The sequence below is a fragment of the Postia placenta genome (genome assembly GCF_002117355.1).
Source record: "Postia placenta MAD-698-R-SB12 unplaced genomic scaffold POSPLAscaffold_1, whole genome shotgun sequence".
Lineage (NCBI taxonomy): Eukaryota > Fungi > Basidiomycota > Agaricomycetes > Polyporales > Adustoporiaceae > Rhodonia > Rhodonia placenta.
In genome coordinates, this window is record NW_020169832.1 from 616,180 (window position 1) to 639,347 (window position 23,168).

Sequence of the window (23,168 nt, forward strand, 5' to 3'; positions counted from 1 at the left end):
AGATCAACGAGCGCTGTGGAAGGCGGAAGCCAAGTGTGATGCAAGAGCGCGATCGCCGCTGAGCGGTATGATCGACTTGGCCACAACAGAGCGCCAATCAATTCTCGCATGCTTCATACTCCCAATCTCAGGCCCGCTTCCACGCCGGCCTCTCTCTCTCCTCGGTCGAATCTGGCTTTTGTTTCCCTCTTTTTATTTGCATCCTGAGAAGTTCGTTATCATATGCATTGGAGAAGCTCCACTTATATGCAGCGTCCATGGGAATGCAAATAACTGAGTTGACCGACCGCAAGTACTATACGCATTGCTGATCCATCATTGAAACCGCGCTGTTCTCCCACAAATGTCATTGTACAATGGTCACCCATCTTCGCGTATCATCTTGACATCTCTCGACCATAAGGAGCCAACGAGACCAGGGGCTGATCGTCTCGCTTGCATGGTATAGGCCTACTCCGCCAGTCCCCTTAGGGGGATACTATACAAAGCCTCTACACCGCTTCGCATTCGAGTGCCTCTTCTCTCCGAATCCCACCATGAGCTTCAATCTCTGGAATTTCACAATTGATGATTCCAGTTCCTACATCACGTATACTCCTCACGGTGCGTCTGGCCTGCCAGTCAAGTAGTGTAGTCATTTAATCACAATTTCAACGCAGGTGACGGCGGCCTTGGCAACTGGACACAGACAGGCTGGCAGCCATGGTACTTGGGATCGGGTGGGTTCTGCTCAAGTGGTGGGAATGAAGCTGTGGGTCAATCCTTGCACATAACATCACTGCCTGGAGCGAGCCTCAAGTTTGAGTTCTACGGTAAGAGTGGGTGCTGCTCGATGCTCGACATAGTATGTCATACTCGTTGGATATCCAGGAAATGCAGTCTCCCTCTACGGAACTACTAACGGCTCCTTCGACGTGACTCTGGACGATGATTATACCACCGATGTGACCGCAGAGAGCGACATACTCCTCTTCTCCCGAGGCGGTCTCACGACGGACATACACCATGTGAACTTGACTGCACGGCCACAGGCCGGCAGCGGCCAGCAAATGTCCTTCGATAATGCAGTCATCACGATCCCGTACACCGGAGGGTAGGTCTTCATCCTATCATGATGTACAGAATCTCAACTTCCTGGACGCAGGGCGGGAACGCCAGTCCCGCTAGTCTACGCAAACACCAACACCTCAGCTTTCCAATACACCGGGCTCTGGATCCAAACCGAGGCAGTGAACGTCCCCTCATCCACCTCCACCGCACCGTACCACCAGACCAGCAGCTATGGTGCCTCCGCGTCCATACACTTCGAAGGTGAGGCGGTCGCCGTCTACGGGTCCCGTGAATGGGGAAGCTGGCTGTACAACATTGTACGTCCGATCCATCATCAGATTGTCGCGATCTTCACGCCTGAATCTCGGATGCGGTACGTAGAGCTTAGATGGCGTCAACTCGCAGTACAACGGCAGCACGATGTGGGAAATCGACAACGCGCTGCTGTTCTTCCAGGCGGGGCTGAACCCGAACGAGACGCATACACTCGATATTACAGCAGAGGGCGAGCGCTTCATGTTGAATTATGTTACCGCGTTCGTCCCGAACAATACGAATACGAATCAATCTGTAACCCCTACCGACTCTGTCACGTAGGTCCCTCCTCCCTGTAGTTGACTCTTATCCTAAAAACTGATGATCTCCAGACATATCCCGAGTGCCTCCGTCACGCCAAGCGCGGTCGGGAAAAGCAGCTCTTCTAGTAAGGTTAACACCGCAGTGATCGTCGGACCCGTCGTCGGCGGTGTTGCCGGCCTCTTGATCATAGGCGCCCTATTGTGGTGGTTCCTTCGCCGCCGTGACCGTCACACCACCGACGAGCTGTTCACCGCGCCTTACCTGGAAACTTCCAATGCCACCTCTAGCGTCCAGGCCTCGTCTGCATATAGCTCGAAGGCTGCCTTGTACGGCCCGCCGCCCGGTTCAGAAGCGACACCCGCGAGCTTCGTCGCCTTCCGCGCTGCGTCTTCCCCGCGAACAACGGCCACGCACACCGGTTCACACAGCATGTCGGGCTCGTCGTATATTGACCCGTTGACGCCCTCGGCCGCGGACGTGTCGCAGTCGCACACGCCGAGCACGCCGACGACCATTGCAGCACCACCCGCGTCCGTCGAACCCGCGCAGCAGCAGGTGAATGTGGACCGCATCATTGAGCTTATCGCCCAGCGGATCGACGGTTTCTCGCCTGGGCGGGCGCGCGACATGGATCCCCCGCCCCAATACCCAGTTGACTAGCCTCGCTCGCCATCGTGCTCGGTTGTGCAGAGAAACAGCCATGTTCTCCCAGCGCGGCTTGTCCTACAATGCTCTGCCATCATCTTGGTATGTAGTATGCATTAATCCAGCCCTGGTGGTGCCGGCGGGCCGCCCGTACTCCTGCCCCTCGTTTCCCCAAACCCCGGTCTTTTACGTGCCCTATGTACTTATATGTAATATCAGATTTCTATCGCACGCCTGCTCGCATACCACCTCCGTGGTTGAGCTTCGAGCATGTTCTATATTATCGCCTGCTGCTGATCCTAGTGATCGATTGCCCATAGGTTTTACCGCGCATCAGCGTTCCATCGTTGCATGCCTTACACGCCCCGCTCTGCCATCGACGAGTGCTTGCTCAGTGACAACCTGGAGCGATGGACGCATGGGTCCAGAATCATCGGTATGTATAGAGTCGACGACCTTTCTGATGCACGCGTATCACTAGGTCAAAACAGTGTACAATGGGACTGCCCGTGCTGGACCATGAACGTGTTTGTGTAACAAATGAACCTGATATCCGGTCGTCCTCGGACTTGAGAACGACACAATCTGCAGACCTTTTCGGCGTGTGGGAACCCGTCGCCTATGTAGTTTATGATAATCTGCTGATAGAATCGAGAAGATTGCAGGAAGTCGAAGTAGCCATCTCAGAGCGCTGAACCCATGCATCGGTTGAAAATATAAGCTGGATTATCACGGGATGAGTATACAGGATGCTGGTACTATCGAGGCAGACGTGGAGGGCATAATGATACAGTAATGTGTATGACTATTGTTCGACTATATAATAGTGTACTATGCATCCAATCGGGTCATAATGTCCAATACAGTCCTCAACGGAGATGCTTCTTGAGCGCGTAAACGTTTTCGACTCGCACGTACGTCGGAATCCGAGCGTCCATCAACTCATTGCGCGCCTTCTCCTCGTACTCATTCACGAGGTCCTCTGGTAACCCGTTGCTTAGAAGCAGCGGACGGCCGGACTTTAGGAATGACTGAAAGACATTAAGTGTCGCAACGCAGCACAACTCCGCATAAACCACTCACCAGGACATCATCCCTGAACACGTTTGCTATCCGATTGAACCGACGCGTTTCCGAGTCGTTTCCCCTTCTCCATGGAGATGTCGGGAGCCAGAACTCGCGGTAAACTACTTCCTCATATGCGGGATTGTCCGACACCCATCGGTGGAGGTAATTCGCAGCATCAGGCTCGCCGCCACTTCGCTGCACGGCGATGTGGCAGAGATTCATCCACCGCGCGAGATACGAGTCCGCATTGTCTGTCAATATCGGCTTTCTGTCGGTGGTATATATCCGGAAATCGAACTCGGTGAGGTCGAGCAGGCCGCCAGGGCGAAGTGTCTGGGACATTTGATCGACCAGGCCTTGGTAGTCCCGGATCTGAGATGCAAATGAGCAGTTGCCAAATGCGGGAATGAGCCAGGAACGGAGATTGCGTGTCGATCAGCCAGATCTGTTCTCATGACGGCCCGGGACCGAGAACCAGCCGACACTCACCCCAGACGAGATAAGTCGTGCATGTACAACATTAAAATCGCCATAAAAGTGTTGTAGGCCGAGGTTGATATCGTCAACTTCGCTCCTAAGGGGCAGCTGTGTCAGGCACGTTTCAAACCAAGCCGGCAGACAGAGACAAACCTCAAGTTTTGTGGCATGTTCCTACGCATATAACCTGTCAATCAACGGCGACATGGACGACAAGGATGTGTTCTCACGGAGATTGCATGGGAACGAGATCCACTGCGACGGCCGAGCATTGTGGAAAGTCGCGCGCCACATCGAGTATCCTAGGGTCGTCAGGGTCAGAACGCTCTCGCGGGGATAAGGCACGCGACATACCAACTTCCGCTCCCACAGCCGAGGTCCACGCATGTTTTGGTTTCACCGGGTATGTCATCGGCCAATATGTGTTGCAGGGGTGGCGCATACTTGCCCATGACCTCCATAAACATTATGTGTTGCATGTCTGCGAGAAGATGAGGGATAGCAGTACAGCAAGTAGAGGGAACCGTACCAAGACGTTCAAACTCCTCGTCATCTGCAGGCAACCGGTAGACTTCTGAGTAGTTGTTCAGACCCCGGCCATATTCGTGTCGGTACGATGCAACGCGTAAGGAACTTGTCATGGAGTACGCGGAGGGTGCTGGTGAGCCCGAGCGCATTTCCCAGTCATACGAAGTCGCCGAGCTGGCCACACTGGGCGCGAAACGCGTAGAGACAGACATGACCGAGCTTGCGTCGCTCTGGTCGTCCTGGCTGTCGGATCTGGAGGTGGTGGACGACATGGCTGGGCGGTAGAAAGCAGTGCGCATTGTTCGTGTGAGCATTGAGTAGAGGGGGCACAGCGAGAGACGGTGGCAGGATTTATAGGCGAGAGCATCATGCGAACGGCGGAGGATGGCGCTGCCACCGACATCCGTAAGTAGTAGATCCGTAGAAATCGGATCCCACGTGGCGGGAGACGCTCCTGAAGATGATCGTTGATTGGACACAGCGCATCTCCGTCCGCCGCGCTGTTGATGGGGCAGTCGCCCTCCTGCCGACTTGAACCTGCCTTGCAACACAACTTCTATCATCTCCAGCCCTGTCCGTTTCCGACTCACGCCTGCTGCGCACTTATCCGTCCGTCAGAGCTCCCCTTCCTTACCACCGCACCCACCCCCCGCGATGCTCCGCCTGCCTTCCATACAATCTTCCTCCGAATTGGTTGTAAAACCAATCGGATATCCAGTACGAGCTTATTCACAAGACCCGTCTCCGCTCGGATATGTACATTTCCGATTGATGCTTATCCATTACCGCCATCTGTCTTTGATTTCGTGTGTTTTCATTCGGCAACGAAACGTTCTGGCCACCCGCCGCATGCGGATAGTCGCTCGCAGAAGTCCGCACTACGTCAGAGGTAAAGTAAAATGGCCACCAGTTGATTATACGCCACGGGTTGGATTGGTCTCCATACGCATTTGTCGCCAACGGCCCAGTACCTCATCTCCGTCAGACTCGTCTATTAGCTAAGCCGTATGTTTTCCACTTGTGTCTGAATTGCATACAGGGATGGAATTCCTGCCTACAGGCGGCGCCTGCTAACAAACAGGGAACCGCCGCGGTTCGTCCGTCCTCTCATGGCGTGATTCGTACTGCACTATTAAGGGCACGTCCGTGAATACTCACAGCACGCGGTGGATTTGTTCACGTTCACCGGTCTGCATCAAAACCAAGAGCGGCGCATATTTATGACGTGTCCAAATCCTGCAACATCGTTTTCGAGTGGCGACGTTGATGATCTTTCTCAAGCGGCGGCGGAACTCGGAGTTGCCTTTTGGCCCTCGGGAAGATGGTTTCCTGAAACCATATATATAGCGACGTGGCTCAGCGGCTCGCACGTCACTTTGGGAACAGTTCTCTCTTGTCCACATGCCACATGGTTGACGAGACCGAGTACGGCGAACGACCCTCGAACGCATGTCATTGAAATTCGACGGCGTGGTATACATACGAGGGTCCTGTGTACTTCCGCCGGCGATGGTTTCAACAATTTGCCTGGTCTATCGAGCGAATCGTATCGCTTAAGCACCGTCGCCGCAAAAGGCTATTTCACTGGTTCGTCGCAGGTCCCCCTCTATTGTGTCCGGGCGTGCAACACTCAACGACATCTCGTGTACGCAGCATCAGAGCCGCCTTCTCTTCGACATTTAGCGATACTCGCGACGGGAGCTCCGAGCTTCTCCAAAATCATTATCCAGCTTCGCGGCCCCACGCTGACCTGCGAACAACCGAGACATGCTTTCCTGCGCCCCACATCTGGCAGTATCGAGGGCGAGTGACCCGTGATCGCACTCGATCAGCTTGCGTCCATTTCGCGCGGGCCACTTTGCACACGCGAAACCGATGACTACTGTCTATACCTTATCACCATTCAGATCGGGCCCCAGCTTCGATTGCTCTAGCGGAGTGCTCTGCGTCGCCACTGCGGCGGTGCCTTGAGAACGTGGGGGCTCATAGGCAGTTGGGTGCCAAAGACATGTATATGCTTATCTGCTGGCTAGACCCCACTCCTTCGCTGTGTACAGGCCCAGAATGTGGGGTCGATGCATGTCTGCTCCACCATGCTCTTCACAGCGTTCGTGTTTGAATAGGTATGTACTATGCCTGAATCTGCTCAATTGTGCCCTGGCTCACCTAGCACGGTCCAGACCAGATAGTCTCCTCGTCTCGTATAGCACAGCAGATCCTCGTCGTATCATCGCCGGGACCGCCCATAACGCCGCCGCCTTGAATTGGCATTCCTGCGATGTCGACTTCCACACAGCGAACATCGGCACGGATCTCTCAGTATCTCCAGCCACGCATAGCGCGCCAGCGCACCCAGGCTGCCTTCGCGTCTTCGCGTTCCACCGTTGACAAAGCAGCAGCGGGCACCCACCAACGCAGCCGGAAGCCCGCTACGTAGTTCTGTAGGTACGTGCGTGTCCCCTTCCGGCCCGGACACGCGGCCGCGAGGCGTTGCCCCACTCGGAATCGGATCAAGGGCTCAGCGAGAAGACGATGGGAGGTGCTTGTGGTGGCGGACGACTGGGCCTGCTCCGAGGGCGCGGGCTGTGTTCTCCCAGCATCTGGACCGCTCTCACGGATAGGTTCGGGAAGCGTATATCCAATTTCGACATACATAGTAGGCGGGGATGCGAGTTCTGGCTCATTATCATCCGTGCGCGCTGGGCGTGCATCTGCCGCGCATCAGTTGCTTATGCTGGCGACAAACGCTGTGATATAGCACTGATGGGATGGTTCATGATTCAAGTTGTGCTGTTTACCGTTCACTTCACTCGAGTCCGATGGGTTGAGCGTGCATCTCGAGCGATGATACTGCTTATTTGCGGGGCGATAGGTTCCGGGAGTAAGATTGTTTGGCATGTGAGTTTATATGCGCTTTCCCTCGGAATGCAGCCGCTCATTTGTCGACAATGTTGCGCGCAGCTTTGCGAGGACCACATGGAGCGCCGGTGATTAGCTAACACCATGCATAACGAACAGGACAATAGCAGTGAACGCCTCGTGTAGCAGTGGTGTCGACCTCAGTTCGGCATGTGAGTCAATACACCTCCTATCCGGACACATCACAGACTCATCACCGTTTTTGTTGTGGTTCCGGTTTTGTCTTCCACGCATTGTCAGGACAGCCTCACTATCAGCGCATCATCAGCGCGTGCATGATGGCGGCAATGGTGTGCGTCGTGCTGCGTGACTTTCCTGACGCTCCATAAGCGGCTGTGGCGTGTTAGGTTTACCGAAGGTATGAATATGCTTGGCCAGAAGTGAAGACCGGATCTCAATACGGACGGTTTCTGGTATTGTTTCCACACGCTGTTCTATTACGGTGACTCCCGAGACAGAATGGAAGGAACTAACCATTAAACTTCAAAAACAATGCGACGCCTGCCACCAAAGTTGATGCAGCCTCCGCAGCACTGAACAATGTCGCGATTGTCCACTGCACCAGGCCTGTACCGACCCAGGTGCGAGATCTTATCAGAGTGAGTGTTAGTCCACACGGAGTACATACATGGAGAGGGAATTCTGCTGCGATCGACATACGGCCAAGCATTCCAGGTGTCATCAAGTACCGGCACGTCTTGTATGGAAGTCATCATAATGCGCTGTAGCGTGCTTTTACTCGACGTAAACGTGCCTGCAGGCACGATGATTGCTAGGACCATGTCGTTGGACTCGCGAGAAAACAAAGGTCTACGACAGGCAATAATGTCCCTGCTATTATGAATGGCATATTGTCGCTGACATCGCTTCAGGACCGTACTGATGTCGAATGGGTTAGGATTGAGGGAATCAAGTCCTGCTCTTCACATGCAGCACAGCCGCCGCCGATCTCATTTCGCCGACCGCAATTCCATTTCGCTTGCTAACGCTTAGCGTCGGTGCTCTATGTACCCGGATGTCTTCAATAACTCGGGCGGGACGAGAAGGTCTGACGATCATTTTAAAAGACGTACCAGTCCTCACAGAACATAGTTTCCTCAAGCCTCGAGTTGAAAAATGCCAGAGACCAAGGTATGCTCTGTTAGAGACATCTATGTGTGTTCTTGCAAATTGATGTTCATCCGTAGGGAACCTGTCGCTGCAAGACTGACTGTCACTGTCAGTCCACGACTTGCGGATGCAAGCCAAAGTGCGATTGCGCATCCACCTGTCACTGCAAGCCCGAGCACAACCCCGCCTGCGGTAATCCGCACGACGCCGTCGCATTCCTTCGGTCTTACAACACTTCGGTGCACGACCACTTTTACACCACGAACGCCGGGGAAATGGAGACAGCGATCACCAGCCTCGGGTACTCCTCTGAGGGCGATGCCTGCTACGTGTTCAAGACCCAGGTGGGCGCAACGATCCCGCTATACCGCACATACGACCCGACGGTCTACGACCACTTCTACACGACATCGCTAGAGGAGCGCAACGAGGCGGTCGCCAAGAACGGACACGTCGCTGAAGGCATCGCGGCGTACGTATATGGCACCCAAATCTGCGGCAGCATTCCCTTGTATCGCGTCGAGAATGCGAAGATTGCAGATCACTTCTACACCACGTCGCTGAGCGAGCGCAACAATGCCATCAGCTCGCTCGGATATGTAGACGAGGGCATCTCGTGTTACGTGTTGCCGGTCCCCGGGTCCTAAAAGGACATGCTACAAACGGGTGAGATAAGAAGTTGTCACAGTCACGAAACGTCACCACTCATATCTTACTCCTGACTGCTAGATGCATTACTAGCCCACATAAGAAAATCGCGTGGGGGCTTCGGAGATAGGCCTTTCCGAACTTGTCATTTTATTGTCAGGTGTTCGCGTATATGTCATATCGTGGCTGTGTTTTACATTCCTCTTGTAATTCATTTGAGACGATTGTTCGCCGATCTCTAGTATTGTTGAGCATCGCTTACACCGTGACGAGAGGCTCCGCTGGCGAGTCCGCAAGGTCGCGTGAACACTTGTATGCGGTCACATGACCGTGTTTTAAATGCGGACATCTCAATGAGACAGCGTCCGGATGAAGTCGGATTTCACCACCTTGGTAGAACATCAGTCGATCTATCCAGGATCTATCCGTGCATTCATACATCACTCAGCTGCGGAACACCACAAAGTCAATATTCCTGCCGCTTCAATCGGCAGTTCCGGAGCCTCCCCGTCGCTCAATGCTCGAAAGATCGCACGTATTGACTTGAAGGTGTCAGGCATGGCTGAAGGGAAATCACGTCTCAGAATTGGACAGAATGACGCGGAAATCGTTGCATTTCATCATGGATATCAGAGATAGCCCTGGGCCGAAGCCTACCACACTCGCTGCTAGCGAGTACTCGGACAGAACTCCCGGCCAACAGAAGGCCAAGACAACACACAATCAGGACCCAGGACCCGCATTCGATACTGGTACGGTAAAGCTGAAGAGAAATATGTAGCCAGCTCGCCGCCTACAGTTGCCCTATTCAGCAACACAATAATATGTCGAACTAGACAACCATAATGCAAGCAAAATGGTGTACGTCGAGTCCTGCCACATGAAATAGAAGCCTGAGAGTTCCCAATGGGTAAGGTCGTAAAGTTGACTTGATGGACTGCACCACTCGAGCTGCACTGAGCATCGCGGCCAAAGGGAAGTCCAAAAACTTCGTGCGCGGGGACTCGTGATGAGGTCAGGAAGGTCGCAACCCCGATATGAGCTGATTCCGCGCCAGTGTGAGCGGATTCCGCTGAATCAATGTAGCTGTCAAGCATTCCAAGCGTCGCTAGGAGTGGGCATATGCGGCATGGAAGAGGTCGCGTAACCGGTGAATGATCTCACCGGATGGATAGACAGACCACTGACTAGGCGAACAGGTGTCTGTGACTACATACTGGTGAGGCCGCTGCCAGTAGTACACAGGCACCGTTCCTTGCAGGGACGAAACTTGCGACCAATAGGCCGAGGTAAACCGATACGCTAGACATGACCAACGCGCTTCGACGCGTTGTACGTACTTTACTGCGGGGCGGCCACTCATCAGTCATGAGATCAACGGTAGTCTTGAAGAGAACACGTCAGTATGTGGACTGGTATTCCATGTTGTGGCTCCTCTCTTCGATTCAATGACCCCCGGGATTCAGCATGTACCGACGTCGCTAGCGACTGCCAAGCATAGCCAGAGAGCCGCCTAGAATGAATAAAAGGCGGGTCGTCGGTGCAGGAATGTCATCAGTCCCCCAAGACTCGAGTCTAGATATGCCTGAAACCAAAGTACGCAATGACAACTTTACCTTTCGATCTTTCACTGACATATGTAAGTAGGAAGCTTGCCGCTGCAAGACCGACTGCAACTGCCACTCGGCTGGCTGCGAATGCAAGCCGAAGTGTGGTTGTGACTCTGGTTGCCACTGCAAACCCAAACCCAAGCCCGATCCCGCCTGTGGCAATCCCCACGACGCTGTCCCCTTCCTTCGCGCTTACAGTGCGTCGGCGACCGACCACTTCTACACTACCGATGCGGCCGAGATGGAACATGCTGTGGCCTCGCTCGGCTACGTAGCTGAGGGCAACGCCGGCTACGTCTTTCTGACCCAGGTGGGGGCGACGATCCCGCTCTACCGCCTGTACAACGCGGCTGGCACAGACCACTTCTACACGACATCCGAGTCGGAGAAGAACACGGCGGTCGCCAGCGATGGTTATGTGTTCGAAAGCATTATAGCCTATGTGTACAGTTCGCAGATCTGCGACAGCATCCCGCTCTATCGCCTCGACAACTATCCTATCATCGACCATTTCTACACCACATCGGCGAGCGAGAGGGACAACGCAATCGCGAAGGATGGCTATACGTCGGAGGGCATCGCATGCTACGTGCTGCCGACCAAAGCTTGAAGTCGAGGGAACAGGCGAGCGAGATTATCCAGCCTATTAGCTATTAGCGATTACACTGACGAAGCTCTTCTGTTCAGTACATAAACATATTCAACGTTGAATGTCTTGAACTCTTGTCGAGAGTTTGTAGTACTTTCAGCGGATTTATTTCCAGCACGCAGTTCCATTTTCTGCCTTGTGATGAATCTTCGATGAATATGATTTTGTTGCGACATAAGTCGGTCCTGCCTGGCTCCCCCCATATTCCGATTTTCGATTATACGAGGTCACCAGCCATATATCGCGACGAACGTCAACGACAGCTCGTCGCCTCATGTGAGCCTGACAAGAAATCGGCTTGTTGACGAGGTGAAATAAACACAGTCAGCAATTATTCCAATAGAAATGGCCTGCGTCAACTACGAGACTACATCGCCCATGTCAGGGGTCGGGTTACGCGTGATGCACGAGTAGTCTTCACTTCGTTCCAGCTTCTAATCTATGGATCAAGATGACCGTACGGCGGATGGTCAGAGTCAATGGATCAAGACAACGGTGATAGGCTCATGCTTAGTACGACCACATGGAAGCAAACAAAATGGGGGACAGATCTATTGACATGAGTCATCACAGTTAGCAATTCACCTTCGTGTTTGTACGTCTCTGAAGACCGACGGTGGCACCGGAAATTCCGTGTCCTCGCGGTGTCGCGATCACGTGCATCTTCACTGTTCTTTTATATATATTTAAATTCGACGGGTTTATACTCCATACAAGCATCTTCACTGTTCACATCTAATCCGGGGGCGCCGCGGACAGCAGCTCCTGTTTCCTTTAGCCATGGTACCAATTCTCAATTTCCAACACTTGCAATTCTGTGGTTATTGTTGAAAAGAACAGACTATGGATAAGCTTCTTTACGTCGGAGCGTGATTTATCAATATCTTGGGACCGGCGACGACCTTCAGCCTAGTAGCTTTTCTGGTTATCCTCGTTGAGATTGACCAATGGAGTGCTTGTGAGTCGACAGCCACATCTCCTACGGAATTACTCGTAACATGCCCATTTAGTGGGTGGCAGCTGCGACATCATCCTTTTCATTAGGACAACAGAAATGGAGCAGCTCTCCTAAGCCTCAAAATCATGCCAATGCCAGATAATTTGGCAACACTAAAAGTTCGTTGGCTTCTGTTCTCGGACGGTGGAGGCAACCGGATTGATACAATGATCTACTATCAGACCCAGGAAGTTTATCATCTCGTTAGGCTGCTCATGTTGATCGCACCTATATAGTCGACTGCATTGCAGCAAATTCAAGATGTCTCTCTTGCAGGGACTCGTGTAGTGGTGAGGTTCCTAGAACCGCTGCAAAGTCCGCAAAGTCGCGTAAACATCTGTATGCGATCACATGACGATATTTTGCACGCGGACATCCAGACATTGTCTGGATGAAATCGAATCACACCATCTTGGTACAATATCCATCGGTCTACCCGTGCATACACACAACATTCATCTGCGGGCAACCACTGAAAATCAGTAGGTCTGCCGCTTCAGTCTAGAGCCTGTTCGTCGCTAAATATACAAAATATCGCACGTAATGACTTGAAGGTGTCAGGCAAGCCGGAACGACCCCGCACGAAGGACCAAGGTCAAAGGGAAGTCACGTTAAAACATTGGACTGCACCGTGCGGAATGTCATTGCGCCGCACCATTGATATCAAAAACAGCCTAGGTCGAAGCCTATCACGCTCGTTGCGAGCGAGTGCTCGGAAAGACTTCTGGCCAGCAGAAGGCCTAAGCAACATACAACCAGGACCCAGGCCCGTATTCGATACTGATACGAACAAACCGAAGAAAATTATGTAGCCAACTCATCGCCTATAGTCCCCCTATCTAGCAACACATTAATAGGGCGGTAAACATCGAGTCCTGTCACACGAAATAGAAGCTTGAGAGCTTTCAACGGGTAAGGTCGTAATATGTATTCCCCGGACTGCACCACTCGAACTTCACTGAGCATCGCGGCCAAAGGAAGGTCCATATTTTCGCGCGGGCGGACCCGTGATGAGGTCAGGAAGATCGCAGCCCCGATATGAGCTGGTTCTGCGCCAGTGTGAGCGGATTTGACTGAACTCAATATAGCCATCAATCATTCCAAGCGCTGCTAGGAGTGGGCACATGCAGCATGGAAGGGGTCGCGTAACCGGTGAATGATCTCACCGGATGGATAAAAAGACCACTGACTAGGCGAACAGGTTCTGTGACTAAATGCTGGTGAGGCCGTTGCCAGTAGCACACAGGCACCGTTCCTTGCAGGGACGAAGCTTGCGACCAATAGGCCGAGGTTGGCCGATACGCTAATCATGGCCAATGTACGTCGACGTGTTGTGCGTACTTCACTATGGACGGCCACACATCAGTCAAGAGATCAGTGATGGTCCTGAGGGGAATACGTCACGTCTGTCTATGGGCCACTCTTCCATGTTGTGGTTCCTTCTTCGATTCATTGACCACCCGGGCTCAGCATGTACCGACATCCCTAGCGACTGCTAAGCGTAGCCAGAGAGCCGCCCGGGGTGAATAAAAGGTGGGTCGTCGGCGCAGGAATGTCATCAGTTCCCCAATACTCGAGTCTAGACATGACTGTACGCAATGACAAGTCTCCCTTTCACCCTTTTACTAACATATGTGAGCAGGACACCTGCCGCTGCAAGACCGAATGCAACTGCCCTTCGGATGGCTGTCAATGCGCGCCGAAGTGTGGTTGTGACTCTGGTTCCCACTGTAAACCCAAGCCGGATCCCGCATGTGGCAACCCTCACGACGCTATCCCTTTCCTTCGCGCCTACAATCCGAAGTGGACCGATCATTTCTACACTACCGATGCTGCCGAGATGAAACACGCCGTGGCTGACCTCGGCTTCACGGCCGAGGGCAATGCCGGCTACGTCTTCAAGACCCAGGTGGGGGCGACGATCCCGCTCTACCGCCTGTACCAGCCGACGGCCCTAGACCATTTCTACACGACATCCGAGTTGGAGAAGGACACGGCCGTCGCCAAGGATGGCTATGTTTTCGAGAGCATCATAGCCTATGTGTACGATTCGCAGATCTGCGGCAGCATCCCGCTCTACCGCCTCTATAACGCTGCCGTCATCGACCATTTCTACACCATATCGGCGAGCGAGAGGGTGAACGCAGCCAAGTCGGATGGCTATACGGAAGAGGGCATCGCCTGTTACGTGTTGCCAGACAAAGCTTGAAATCAAATCGATAGGCGAGCGAAGTTATTTGGCTCATTAATGCTTTCACTGACGAAACGTCGTGTTCTTCTGTGCAGTACGTACGCATATTCAGGGTTGAATGTCTTGAACTCTCGTCGAGAGTGTTAAGTACTTGAGGAGATGTTCTCAGCATGCGGTTCCGCTTACTGTCCTTTGGCGTATCCCGTGAATATGATTTGTTACCACATGAGTCGGCACTTCCTAGCTCTCTCCATGCCACATTTCTCGATGATACGAAGCCGGCCATATATCTCGATGGTCATCAACGACAGCTCGCAGCCTCATGTCAACCCCACAAGAAAACAGCTTCTGAACGAGGTAAAACAAACAGTCAGAATGGTTGGGATAGAAACGTAATGCCTTGCGTCAACTATATACACCCAATTGACTCAGTTGGGATTTCTCAAAATACAGTAATGTACCTCCACATACACGTTATCGTCATTTCCCGTAAGAGTCTTCTAGCGAATCGATCTACGATACAGATATAAGATTCACTGGGCTCCTGGCACAATCCATGGCTGTACAGCACAATATAACGGAGGATGATTCAGTTGTTAGCTCGACGATCACAAACACCGCGGCGTTCGGGCGGTGACCTGGGAATGTGGAACATAAACCGCCCTGTCGTATGTCTACGCGTACATGCGCTGTAGAACGTTCATGTGTCATCCGGGAAGCCTCGGCGTTGGTGGTAAACACACTTTGTGCCAAGAGCTCGTTGCGAAGGGCTTTGCGTATTGTATATAACGGAGGAAGGGCTTTGCCATGAATGTTGAACAGAGCAACCTCTCCTAGACTTATGACCGAAATACATAACCGAGCATAATCACAATGTCAGTCAATGTTTACCTGACTCGTCAGCTCGGTGCCAATGGCCCCATCATTAGCACGATTGGGTTCAGAGCCATGGGTGAGTCTACCTCCGTACAGAATGCTAGGGAGCATATGATATTCCCGGTTTCAGCGATGTATTGTATGCGAAGGCGGACAAAGAGGAAGTGTTGGAACAACCGGGCGAGCACATACCCGAGTTCCGGCTCGCCGACGTGCCACGCTGCAGCACGCTGTTACTGTACCTGGTTCGTACCTTACTTAGATAAGGAATACCTTTATTAGGTCGACTTCTCGCATGTATCTGCCTCGCGCGTTTGCCTCCCCGCCCCGAGGACGAGACAAACCGCTTCGCAATTTGATCCTTTCCCGCGACGCCCGCTTCCATATACCCTCGCGCTCGCTCATTTACGCCCGACGCCGACGCTCGTTTTTACAACGCCGCCGACCGTGGCGTCAACGTTTGAGACATGCCACACATGCGTGGCGCTCCCTTTCGCCCGCCTCTACCAAGACGGTCGATCGCGCCATTGTTGATGTCGATGAGCGCTAGGAGCGATTGCAGGTGAACATTGAACAGATAATTTGAGGGTGGCTCACAAGGGGTTCGGGGCGCGGAAATCTTCCCTCCGACCGAATTCAGTGCCGTCGATTCGCGTCCCTACCATGTCGACCCCGAAGTTCCAATGGGGTGTGTGTAATTTGCATGGAAAAGCGTGACGTGCGTGATGTTGACATCAAGGTCAACACTGTCAGTTGTGATGAAGAAGCAACGGCTGTACGTCGAGAAAGAAAAAATCAAGTACATCGGCTCGCAGCGTCGATGTCTTGAAGAGAGCTAAGGCCGTCCCTGGGGTTCGAGACAAACTCATTGCGTGTCAAATGGAGTATAGACCCTTTACGCTGGATATCGAGACTTCAAGCTTCAAGCTTCAGGCCTTCAGAATGTGCCAAGACAGCACGACAATTTGGCAGGATTAAGTCACCGGAAGACTTCGAAGACGGTGACATCCGCAAGACTATGCCGCACTTCTCTGCGGAGCACTTCCAGAACAACCTGATGCTCGTGAACTCGTTTAAACCCGTTGCGGCAAGGTGCAGAGCAACTTCGAGCGCGCAGATCGCACTCGCGTGGATCCTTGCGGAATATCCCGACTATACCAATCTCGGGCGTCTGGAGAACGTGAAGAGCGCAGAAATCATGCTGAACGATGACTCGGACGTAAAACTCTGCACATGGAGATGAATGGTGCTGACATGAAGGGTGAACGTTACCCGACGTGGTTCTTCGCCCTGATGCAAGACGGCTGCATTCCACCGAGTGAGTGGTAAAGGACGCTTCGAATCTAGCACAACCTCCTTTACAGTGTCTCTTCCGACTGGCAAAGCGGTGATAATGAATAACGCATCGAGGACATCGAACTTCGGCCGCACCATATCGAATCTGTACAATTATAGATGTTTTCAACTCTCCAGATAGCTGTTGACAAGAACTGCATCCTCGATCAGGAAACGGGTTGCACGTAACATATGACAAGTGAAAACTCACCTCATCCACTCCGTGAGTTGTACTTGATGCTCATCGTTGGTCAATTCAATTGATACAAATGCAGGACGTTTCACAGGCAAGTAGCAGCAGCAAGTCGGAGCGTACAATGGTGAGGTTTCTGGAAAGCACTACTATTTGATGATGTATAGACAGCCTGGACAGTGTCCCGGGTTAGATTCAGGTGGCCAATATTGGTAACGCACACAGATCGATCATTGACCGGAAGACAAGGTTCACCGCTCCTTCAAAAGGCATACAACGATTGTTACTCATCGTTGCAGTACTGTCGGGTTGTGACACGGGCAATGAAAATTAATCGAGGTACGCGATCATTGTGAGCGTCACTTCTCTTGAGGAGAGACTGACGTTCACCAAAACAGCTCCACATCCTCCGGGGATATTAAGCACCGACGTCATAAAGCGCGGCAATAGTGTAGCCCCTTTTGGCTGCATAGACGTTGAACGTTCATGCATGGACGCGTCTTGTCAAGAACATGTGCAACCTTTTGCGATGGAAGACTCGATATACTGGCGATCAGGGACCCATCGTGTAATGAAACGCAGATCCTGACTTTCTGGAAGTCGGAGGTAAGGAGAGCCCGTAGCTACAAGTCCAGCTGCCAGACGACCGTGGATCTGGTTTCAGAGAGTCCAGGAGTGTTTAGGCATTCAGTCTTACAATATATATAAAGGCCGGGGTGTGGTCTCAGCTTTCCTCGCTCCGCATCCCGAGAAACAACATGTCGATTACCCAGGTATGTTGTACCGACTTGCATTCTACATACACCGCTCTGACACTCTTCCCGACATGGGCTTTGCAGAGTCTCGAATGGTCGTCGTGCGGCAATGCCACCTACGCCGCTCCCTTCAATGGCGGATACAATGCACAAGTACATACGCACTACTACACTACCACCGTCGCCCTGATGGAGGATGCCCTTGTTAATGAAGGCTACACCTCGACAGGCGACGCCGGCTGGGCCTTCACGACCCAGGTGGCATCGACGCTCCCGTTCTACCGCCTTTAGAACCCTGCGACTTATGACGACTTGTTCACCATCAGCGAGACGGAGCGGGAGGAGGCCATCGCGAACGGCTACGTGTTCGAGAACATAGCAGCCTATGTCTATGCGACACAGATCTGCAGCAGCATCCCGCTCTACCGCCTCTATCAGCCTGTGCTCCACGACCATTTCTATACCATCGACCCAACCGAGGTCCACACCACGGCGACGACGCAAAATTATGTAGAGGAGGGGATCGCATGTTACGTTCTGCCGGACCCGACCGACTAATTAGCAAAATTAAGCAGGTGAGTTCAGCACTCTGCTATGAGATCCGCTGTCGCCGCTAACGCTGATTCAATCTATTAGCCATACGTTCAAGAGTTCGCGCTCGGAGAACGTTCTCAATTGTCTTGTGCCATGCTCGGAGATTAAATTGTCGGCAGAACCGCCGTTGACTCTATCGTACAAAGCTCTGATGTATAAACAGTACTCGGATACCGAATAGTGTCGCTGAAATGTATTTGCGGCTTTGAGCTTGCATTCAAAGTCGCGTGGCCGTGTTCTTTTGACGATTTGTGAAGTAGCCCGTTACGTCTAGGACGTTGTTGAACTGTAGTCTGCCACTGCATGATACCCGAGGGAGCGTTACCTCCTTACACAGTAAACGTACACCGGATTGTCGCTTTTGTAGAGAATGCACATCACACTGGTAAGCTGCATGTTCATTTCGACGAAAGACCCGCGTCAGCGCTTCTCGAGAGTCTCAAATCTACTTCATTCGTCTTCTTGAGTCAGCGGCGGCGACTCCTTCGCCAATTTTTTCTTCTATTAGGGCGCATCTTCGTCAAGAGTATGCCGCGCTTCTCTGCGGAAGATCTCCGGAATAGCCTGATATTTGTTGTTGTCACATTCACAACTAGCGCAACGAGTGCGCATATTGCACTCGCGTGGATCTTCGGGGAACACCCGGATTTCGTACCAATCCCGAACACCCAGAGCGTAAACATTTGTGCTGACGGCTGAGGACATAAAGACCCTGCGCAAGGCGGTGAACAGTGCTGATATAAAGAGCGACCGTTGCTCAACGCAGCTTTTCGCTCTGGTGCAGGACGACTGTATTCCACTGAGTGAGGAGAAAGAGGAGTGAGCATTCGTGCCTCACAATCGCATTGAGTATGATGTCCGCGTTTGCGATGTTTGGTCTTTGCAAGGCGGGTCAAGATCACCGAAGTTCGGCCCTGCCGTACCGACCGATGTAATTCATTGGTACACAACTTCGCTACTGCAGGTGATTAGTAGCTATTGGCGAGACTACATCGCCCATGTAAGGAGTCGGGTTATACATGATACACGAGTAACCTTCACTTCGTTCCGGCTGCCATGGACCAAGATGACCGTACGGCGGATGGTCAGAGCCAATGGATGAAGACAATGGTGCATGGCCTAAGCTTACGACCACACGGGAGCAAACGAAATGAGGCTCACTCTACAGCACAAGTCATCGCAATTGAAAACTCACCTGGGTTTCTTGTACATGGTGCGTCTCGAGTACTTCGTTCCATCTCTGAAGCTCTGAAGTTCTGAAGCTCTGAAGATCGGACAGTGGCACCGGAAATTCCTCAGGAAAGCGCGGTGTCGCGATCACGTGCGGTTTCACTGTTCGCATCCAACGGGACGCCGCGGACAGCAGTTTTTCCTTGAGCCTTGTCATTGTCAGTGATGGTGCAGTAATTTCCAACTTCCTGTGTAGTCTGCGTTGCTAACAATTAACGGACATGGATGACAGTCGATCCACATATAGTTCTCATTGAAACGAACAAACTATAGACAGCCTTTTTTGAGTTGGAGCGTGGCTCATCCGAAATAGCTTGGGGCCCGCGACGACCGGAAGCTAGTAAGTCAGCCTCCTAGTAGCTTTCCTGGCTTCACCAATGGAGTATTTGTGAGTCGATGGCCACACCTCCTACGAAATCACTAGTAACTACCAAATAGGAGCCGTAACATGCCCGTTTAGTAGGTGGCGGTTGCGCTATCATCCTTCTCATCAGGACAGCAGGAATGGAGCAGCTCTCCGGATCTTAAGCCCTAAAGTGTCAATGCCAAGTGATTTGGCGTCGCTACAGATTTCGGCTTATGTTATTGAATAGTGGAGGCAAACGGGCTGATGCAACGATTTACTATTAGGCCGGGACTGTTTCTCAATCCACTGGCCCCTCAAGTTTATCGTACTTATATGGCCAGCTGTATTGCAGAAAATATAAGACGTCTCCCATCCAGAGAGCGTCGTAAAGTAACCCTTACAGCGGTGAGGTTCCTGGAAAACAGTATCCGATAACATTCGGCCAGCCTGAACAGTGCGCTGGATAAAGTATCTAACATTAGAGATGAACACGATACTTTCATGGACAGGAGGACAAGTTTACAATGCGTTTGAGGGCCATTACGATCCTGATTCATTGTTACAATTCTGTCAGGTCATGCCATGAGCAATGATTATTTAGACATTGATCTGTAACTGTGAGCATGACCTACATTGTTCGAGGAGAGGCTGACGTTCACTGATGCAGCTCTGTCGACTCTACGTCCTCGGAGGACTTCAAGCACCGACATAATGAGATCTTTGGCACTAAGTCACTCAAGTCAGTTTGCCTCTTTGTAATATGATGGTTGGTGCGAGACCGAGTGCCACCGCATTGGCTGCATTGCCGTTTATGCAAATGTCTCGTCGGGAACTCGTATTTATTCAGACGACTCGGAGCCGATGAGCGCAGCTGTATCATGTCGTGAACGCGGATACTGTATACTGCATTCCTGGATGTCAGAGGAGGGCGAGAGGTGACTACAGTGGCAAGCGAAACACGCCCATTCAATGCCTTGGAAAAGGGCCCGACTGTCACTAATCGGCATGCACTGTCTCATAGATTTCAAGAGTGTCTAGGCGTTCAGTCTTACGCTAGATATAAAGGCTGCGGTGTGGTCTCGGCTTTCCTCATCCCCCGCATCCCGAGAAACAAGATGTCGATTACCCAGGTGTGTTCCGCCGATTTACTCATGACCTGCACCCCTTTGACATTTTGTCTGACGACGGTCTCTTAGAGTGTCGAGTGGTCGTCGTGCGCCAATGCAGCCCACTCAGTTCCCCTCCTTACCGCTTACAATCCAGAATAAACAGACAACTACTATTCCATCAATTCCACCGATATGGAGGAACAGGTCCGCCTATACGGCTATCAGTCGCGGGGCCACGTCGGCGGGGCCTTCATGATCCAGGTTGGGGCGACGGTTCCGCTGTACCACCTGAAATATTACTCGTCGGCGACCGGGAACGATAATTTCTACACGACGAACGCGACAGAGCGGGACGAGTTTACCACGCAAAAAGGCTACACGGACCAAGGCGTAGCGGCATATGTCTACGAGACACAGATCTGCGGCAGCGTCCCCCTCTTGCGCTCCTACAATCCCGTGGTCGTGGACCACTTCTATACCAACAATCGAACCGAAGACCGCATCGTGTCGACAACGCGGAGCTATGTACAGGAGGGGATTCAATGCTACGTTGTGCCCGACCTGAGGGTTGGCGAAGACTGGGAAGGTGAGTTCAACATTCTGCCGTGAGATCCGCTGTCACTGCTAATGCCGATTTGATCTGTTCGCTATGCGCTTAGGGACTCGGGGTTGAAGGTGTTCCAAATTATCTTGTGCTGTGCTCGGATAATATCTTGTGTGCGAAATTGTCGCCTTCTCCGTTCATGGACCTTCATGTATAGACAGACAAAGGTGATTCAAATGAAGCGTCGTTGAGATTCTTCCGGCTTTGAACGGATAATTGTAGTTGTATATTCCTACTCTGACGACGATCAGCAGGGGCACGTCCTGGCGTCCAGAAGGCAGTTGAAGTACAGTCTGGCATTGCATAGTGCTCAAGAAAGCGCCACCTTTTTGCACAAGAGATGCACATTGACGCTTTCGCAAAAAGAAGTGCATATGATACAGATGTGTTACACATCTTCCAAAATACATAAAGTCCGCAGAGACATCTTCATTCCTGACGAGCGTCAGCGCTTCTTGAGAGCTTCAAACCTCTTTGCCAGTGCCTCGAACTCGTCTTCTTGCGGTGGCGGCAGCTCCTCCTCCGCTGGCTTCGCCTTCTCTGGGGGTGCATCTTCGTCCTCCGTTGGCGGCAGCTCAGGGAGCTTCGGCGTCCGAACGCCCGCGCTCCTTGCTTCCGCCGAGATGGCAGCAGCGTCTACAGGCAGAGGGCTGGACGAGCGTTTCTCTTTTGCGGGTTCCTACAGGGTTCATCAATCGGGGTGTTTCCATGGCCAGTCTGGCGCTTCTGACCTTCACATCTCCATCACCGTCGTCGTCGTCTCCCTCAGCCGCCGGAGCGGCGGGAGGGGCCCAGTTAACGCCGTACCCCTTCGCTATCTCCGACAAGTACGCATCTACCAGCTCTGATGACGGTGTAAACACGTTCAGCTTCTTCGCAATCTGCCCACGAAGTCAGGATACAAGAGTTGATTTATGACGGCGCCGGAGGACCACGCACCCGGTCGCTGACGCAGTTGTCGCGATTCTCCATCACTGCAATAGAGAAGTCACGACCGTATTTGTGCATGAGCATGTCCCTAAGGATGTGCAGCTCTGTTCATCACGAATCAGACGTCAGGGTGTCGTCAGCATCGTCCGTGATACACCGGGGGTCGAGTGCTGCTGACCTTTGAGTTCTGTCCGTGGCGCAGCGTATATCACGCTGCAGACGCCTTCACTGACACCGGGATCTGGCTCACGGGTACTGTTAAATGTAGAGGCGGGTCGTAAGGTGTCATAAGACGGGTATCATGCAAGGATAGACGCACTTCTGATCCAGGAGCCCAAACCGGGAGTTCAAGAGCTCGCAGTAGAGCTCGAGAAGCTCAAGGAGCTCAACGTAGATATCTTCATGAATGACTGAGGCAGGGTCAAGCGTTCTGATACATTGTGGTGAATGGGCAGACGTACTATTCTCGACCTTGATCCTTGCGGTCTCAATCTTCTCCTTCTCCAAAAGCAGTGCAATGTCCCGTCTCGCGGCCTTTGCCTGTGCGGTCTTCTTCTCCTGCAGTGTGCGCAGCCTCTGCACGGCCAATCTGCAAGCCGGCTGGATCAGAGTAGGTAGTAGAACGCCGCGACGGGTGAGTGTACCGGAGCTGGACCTGTACAGCCTGTGGTAAGATTTGCGTGTGCAATGATTACTACTACGGCTCGCCTTGGCCTTTGCTGAAA

The 23,168-nt window shown here is 52.5% G+C and overlaps 11 protein-coding genes across 11 annotated transcripts; 8 read left to right on the top strand and 3 right to left on the bottom strand.

The window, feature by feature from the left end:
* Positions 1 to 536: 536 nt before the first annotated feature.
* On the top strand, positions 537 to 2,289 carry POSPLADRAFT_1130029 (hypothetical protein; the record flags this gene model as incomplete). Its single annotated transcript, XM_024483909.1, has 7 exons — positions 537 to 603; positions 660 to 723; positions 800 to 818; positions 846 to 1,093; positions 1,145 to 1,367; positions 1,432 to 1,643; positions 1,698 to 2,289. The coding sequence occupies 7 exons, from the start codon at positions 537 to 539 to the stop codon at positions 2,287 to 2,289; spliced, it is 1,425 nt and encodes a 474-aa protein (XP_024343784.1).
* Positions 2,290 to 2,979: 690 nt separating this feature from the next.
* Positions 2,980 to 4,559, bottom strand: POSPLADRAFT_1063882 (hypothetical protein; the record flags this gene model as incomplete). The annotated part of the gene is made up of 7 exons (XM_024481735.1): positions 2,980 to 3,305; positions 3,358 to 3,714; positions 3,832 to 3,916; positions 3,973 to 3,993; positions 4,050 to 4,121; positions 4,174 to 4,300; positions 4,349 to 4,559. The coding sequence occupies 7 exons, from the start codon at positions 4,557 to 4,559 to the stop codon at positions 3,144 to 3,146; spliced, it is 1,035 nt and encodes a 344-aa protein (XP_024343785.1). The 3' UTR covers positions 2,980 to 3,143.
* Positions 4,560 to 6,663: 2,104 nt separating this feature from the next.
* POSPLADRAFT_1128578 (hypothetical protein) lies at positions 6,664 to 8,048 on the bottom strand (the record flags this gene model as incomplete). Its single annotated transcript, XM_024483750.1, has 3 exons — positions 6,664 to 7,058; positions 7,741 to 7,856; positions 7,927 to 8,048. 3 exons carry the CDS (start codon positions 8,046 to 8,048, stop codon positions 6,664 to 6,666), a joined length of 633 nt encoding a protein of 210 aa, XP_024343786.1.
* A 283-nt stretch (positions 8,049 to 8,331) lies between these two features.
* POSPLADRAFT_1037821 (hypothetical protein) lies at positions 8,332 to 9,292 on the top strand. The gene is made up of 3 exons (XM_024477276.1): positions 8,332 to 8,397; positions 8,454 to 9,042; positions 9,106 to 9,292. Exons 1-2 carry the CDS (start codon positions 8,383 to 8,385, stop codon positions 9,021 to 9,023), a joined length of 585 nt encoding a protein of 194 aa, XP_024343787.1. The 5' UTR covers positions 8,332 to 8,382; the 3' UTR covers positions 9,024 to 9,042; positions 9,106 to 9,292.
* Positions 9,293 to 10,572: 1,280 nt separating this feature from the next.
* Positions 10,573 to 11,457, top strand: POSPLADRAFT_1072136 (hypothetical protein; the record flags this gene model as incomplete). Its single annotated transcript, XM_024482489.1, has 3 exons — positions 10,573 to 10,620; positions 10,672 to 11,258; positions 11,309 to 11,457. 2 exons carry the CDS (start codon positions 10,573 to 10,575, stop codon positions 11,242 to 11,244), a joined length of 621 nt encoding a protein of 206 aa, XP_024343788.1. The 3' UTR covers positions 11,245 to 11,258; positions 11,309 to 11,457.
* Positions 11,458 to 13,832: 2,375 nt separating this feature from the next.
* Positions 13,833 to 14,489, top strand: POSPLADRAFT_1051154 (hypothetical protein; the record flags this gene model as incomplete). The annotated part of the gene is made up of 2 exons (XM_024480127.1): positions 13,833 to 13,871; positions 13,923 to 14,489. 2 exons carry the CDS (start codon positions 13,833 to 13,835, stop codon positions 14,487 to 14,489), a joined length of 606 nt encoding a protein of 201 aa, XP_024343789.1.
* Positions 14,490 to 15,384: 895 nt separating this feature from the next.
* POSPLADRAFT_1130477 (hypothetical protein) lies at positions 15,385 to 16,885 on the top strand (the record flags this gene model as incomplete). Its single annotated transcript, XM_024483959.1, has 7 exons — positions 15,385 to 15,423; positions 15,452 to 15,592; positions 15,935 to 16,035; positions 16,087 to 16,122; positions 16,320 to 16,566; positions 16,608 to 16,665; positions 16,854 to 16,885. 7 exons carry the CDS (start codon positions 15,385 to 15,387, stop codon positions 16,883 to 16,885), a joined length of 654 nt encoding a protein of 217 aa, XP_024343790.1.
* Positions 16,886 to 17,633: 748 nt separating this feature from the next.
* Positions 17,634 to 18,188, top strand: POSPLADRAFT_1051156 (hypothetical protein; the record flags this gene model as incomplete). Its single annotated transcript, XM_024480128.1, has 3 exons — positions 17,634 to 17,648; positions 17,715 to 17,888; positions 17,922 to 18,188. The coding sequence occupies 3 exons, from the start codon at positions 17,634 to 17,636 to the stop codon at positions 18,186 to 18,188; spliced, it is 456 nt and encodes a 151-aa protein (XP_024343791.1).
* A 1,092-nt stretch (positions 18,189 to 19,280) lies between these two features.
* Positions 19,281 to 19,989, top strand: POSPLADRAFT_1042286 (hypothetical protein; the record flags this gene model as incomplete). The annotated part of the gene is made up of 4 exons (XM_024478076.1): positions 19,281 to 19,437; positions 19,524 to 19,612; positions 19,728 to 19,794; positions 19,949 to 19,989. 4 exons carry the CDS (start codon positions 19,281 to 19,283, stop codon positions 19,987 to 19,989), a joined length of 354 nt encoding a protein of 117 aa, XP_024343792.1.
* Positions 19,990 to 21,101: 1,112 nt separating this feature from the next.
* Positions 21,102 to 21,820, top strand: POSPLADRAFT_1128839 (hypothetical protein; the record flags this gene model as incomplete). Its single annotated transcript, XM_024483779.1, has 2 exons — positions 21,102 to 21,495; positions 21,765 to 21,820. The coding sequence occupies 2 exons, from the start codon at positions 21,102 to 21,104 to the stop codon at positions 21,818 to 21,820; spliced, it is 450 nt and encodes a 149-aa protein (XP_024343793.1).
* Positions 21,821 to 22,286: 466 nt separating this feature from the next.
* POSPLADRAFT_1110727 (hypothetical protein) lies at positions 22,287 to 23,034 on the bottom strand (the record flags this gene model as incomplete). The annotated part of the gene is made up of 5 exons (XM_024483366.1): positions 22,287 to 22,394; positions 22,453 to 22,547; positions 22,622 to 22,698; positions 22,763 to 22,853; positions 22,905 to 23,034. Coding segments are annotated over 5 exons (501 nt in total), but the record flags the coding sequence as incomplete, so codon positions are not given.
* Between the last annotated feature and the right edge of the window lie 134 nt (positions 23,035 to 23,168).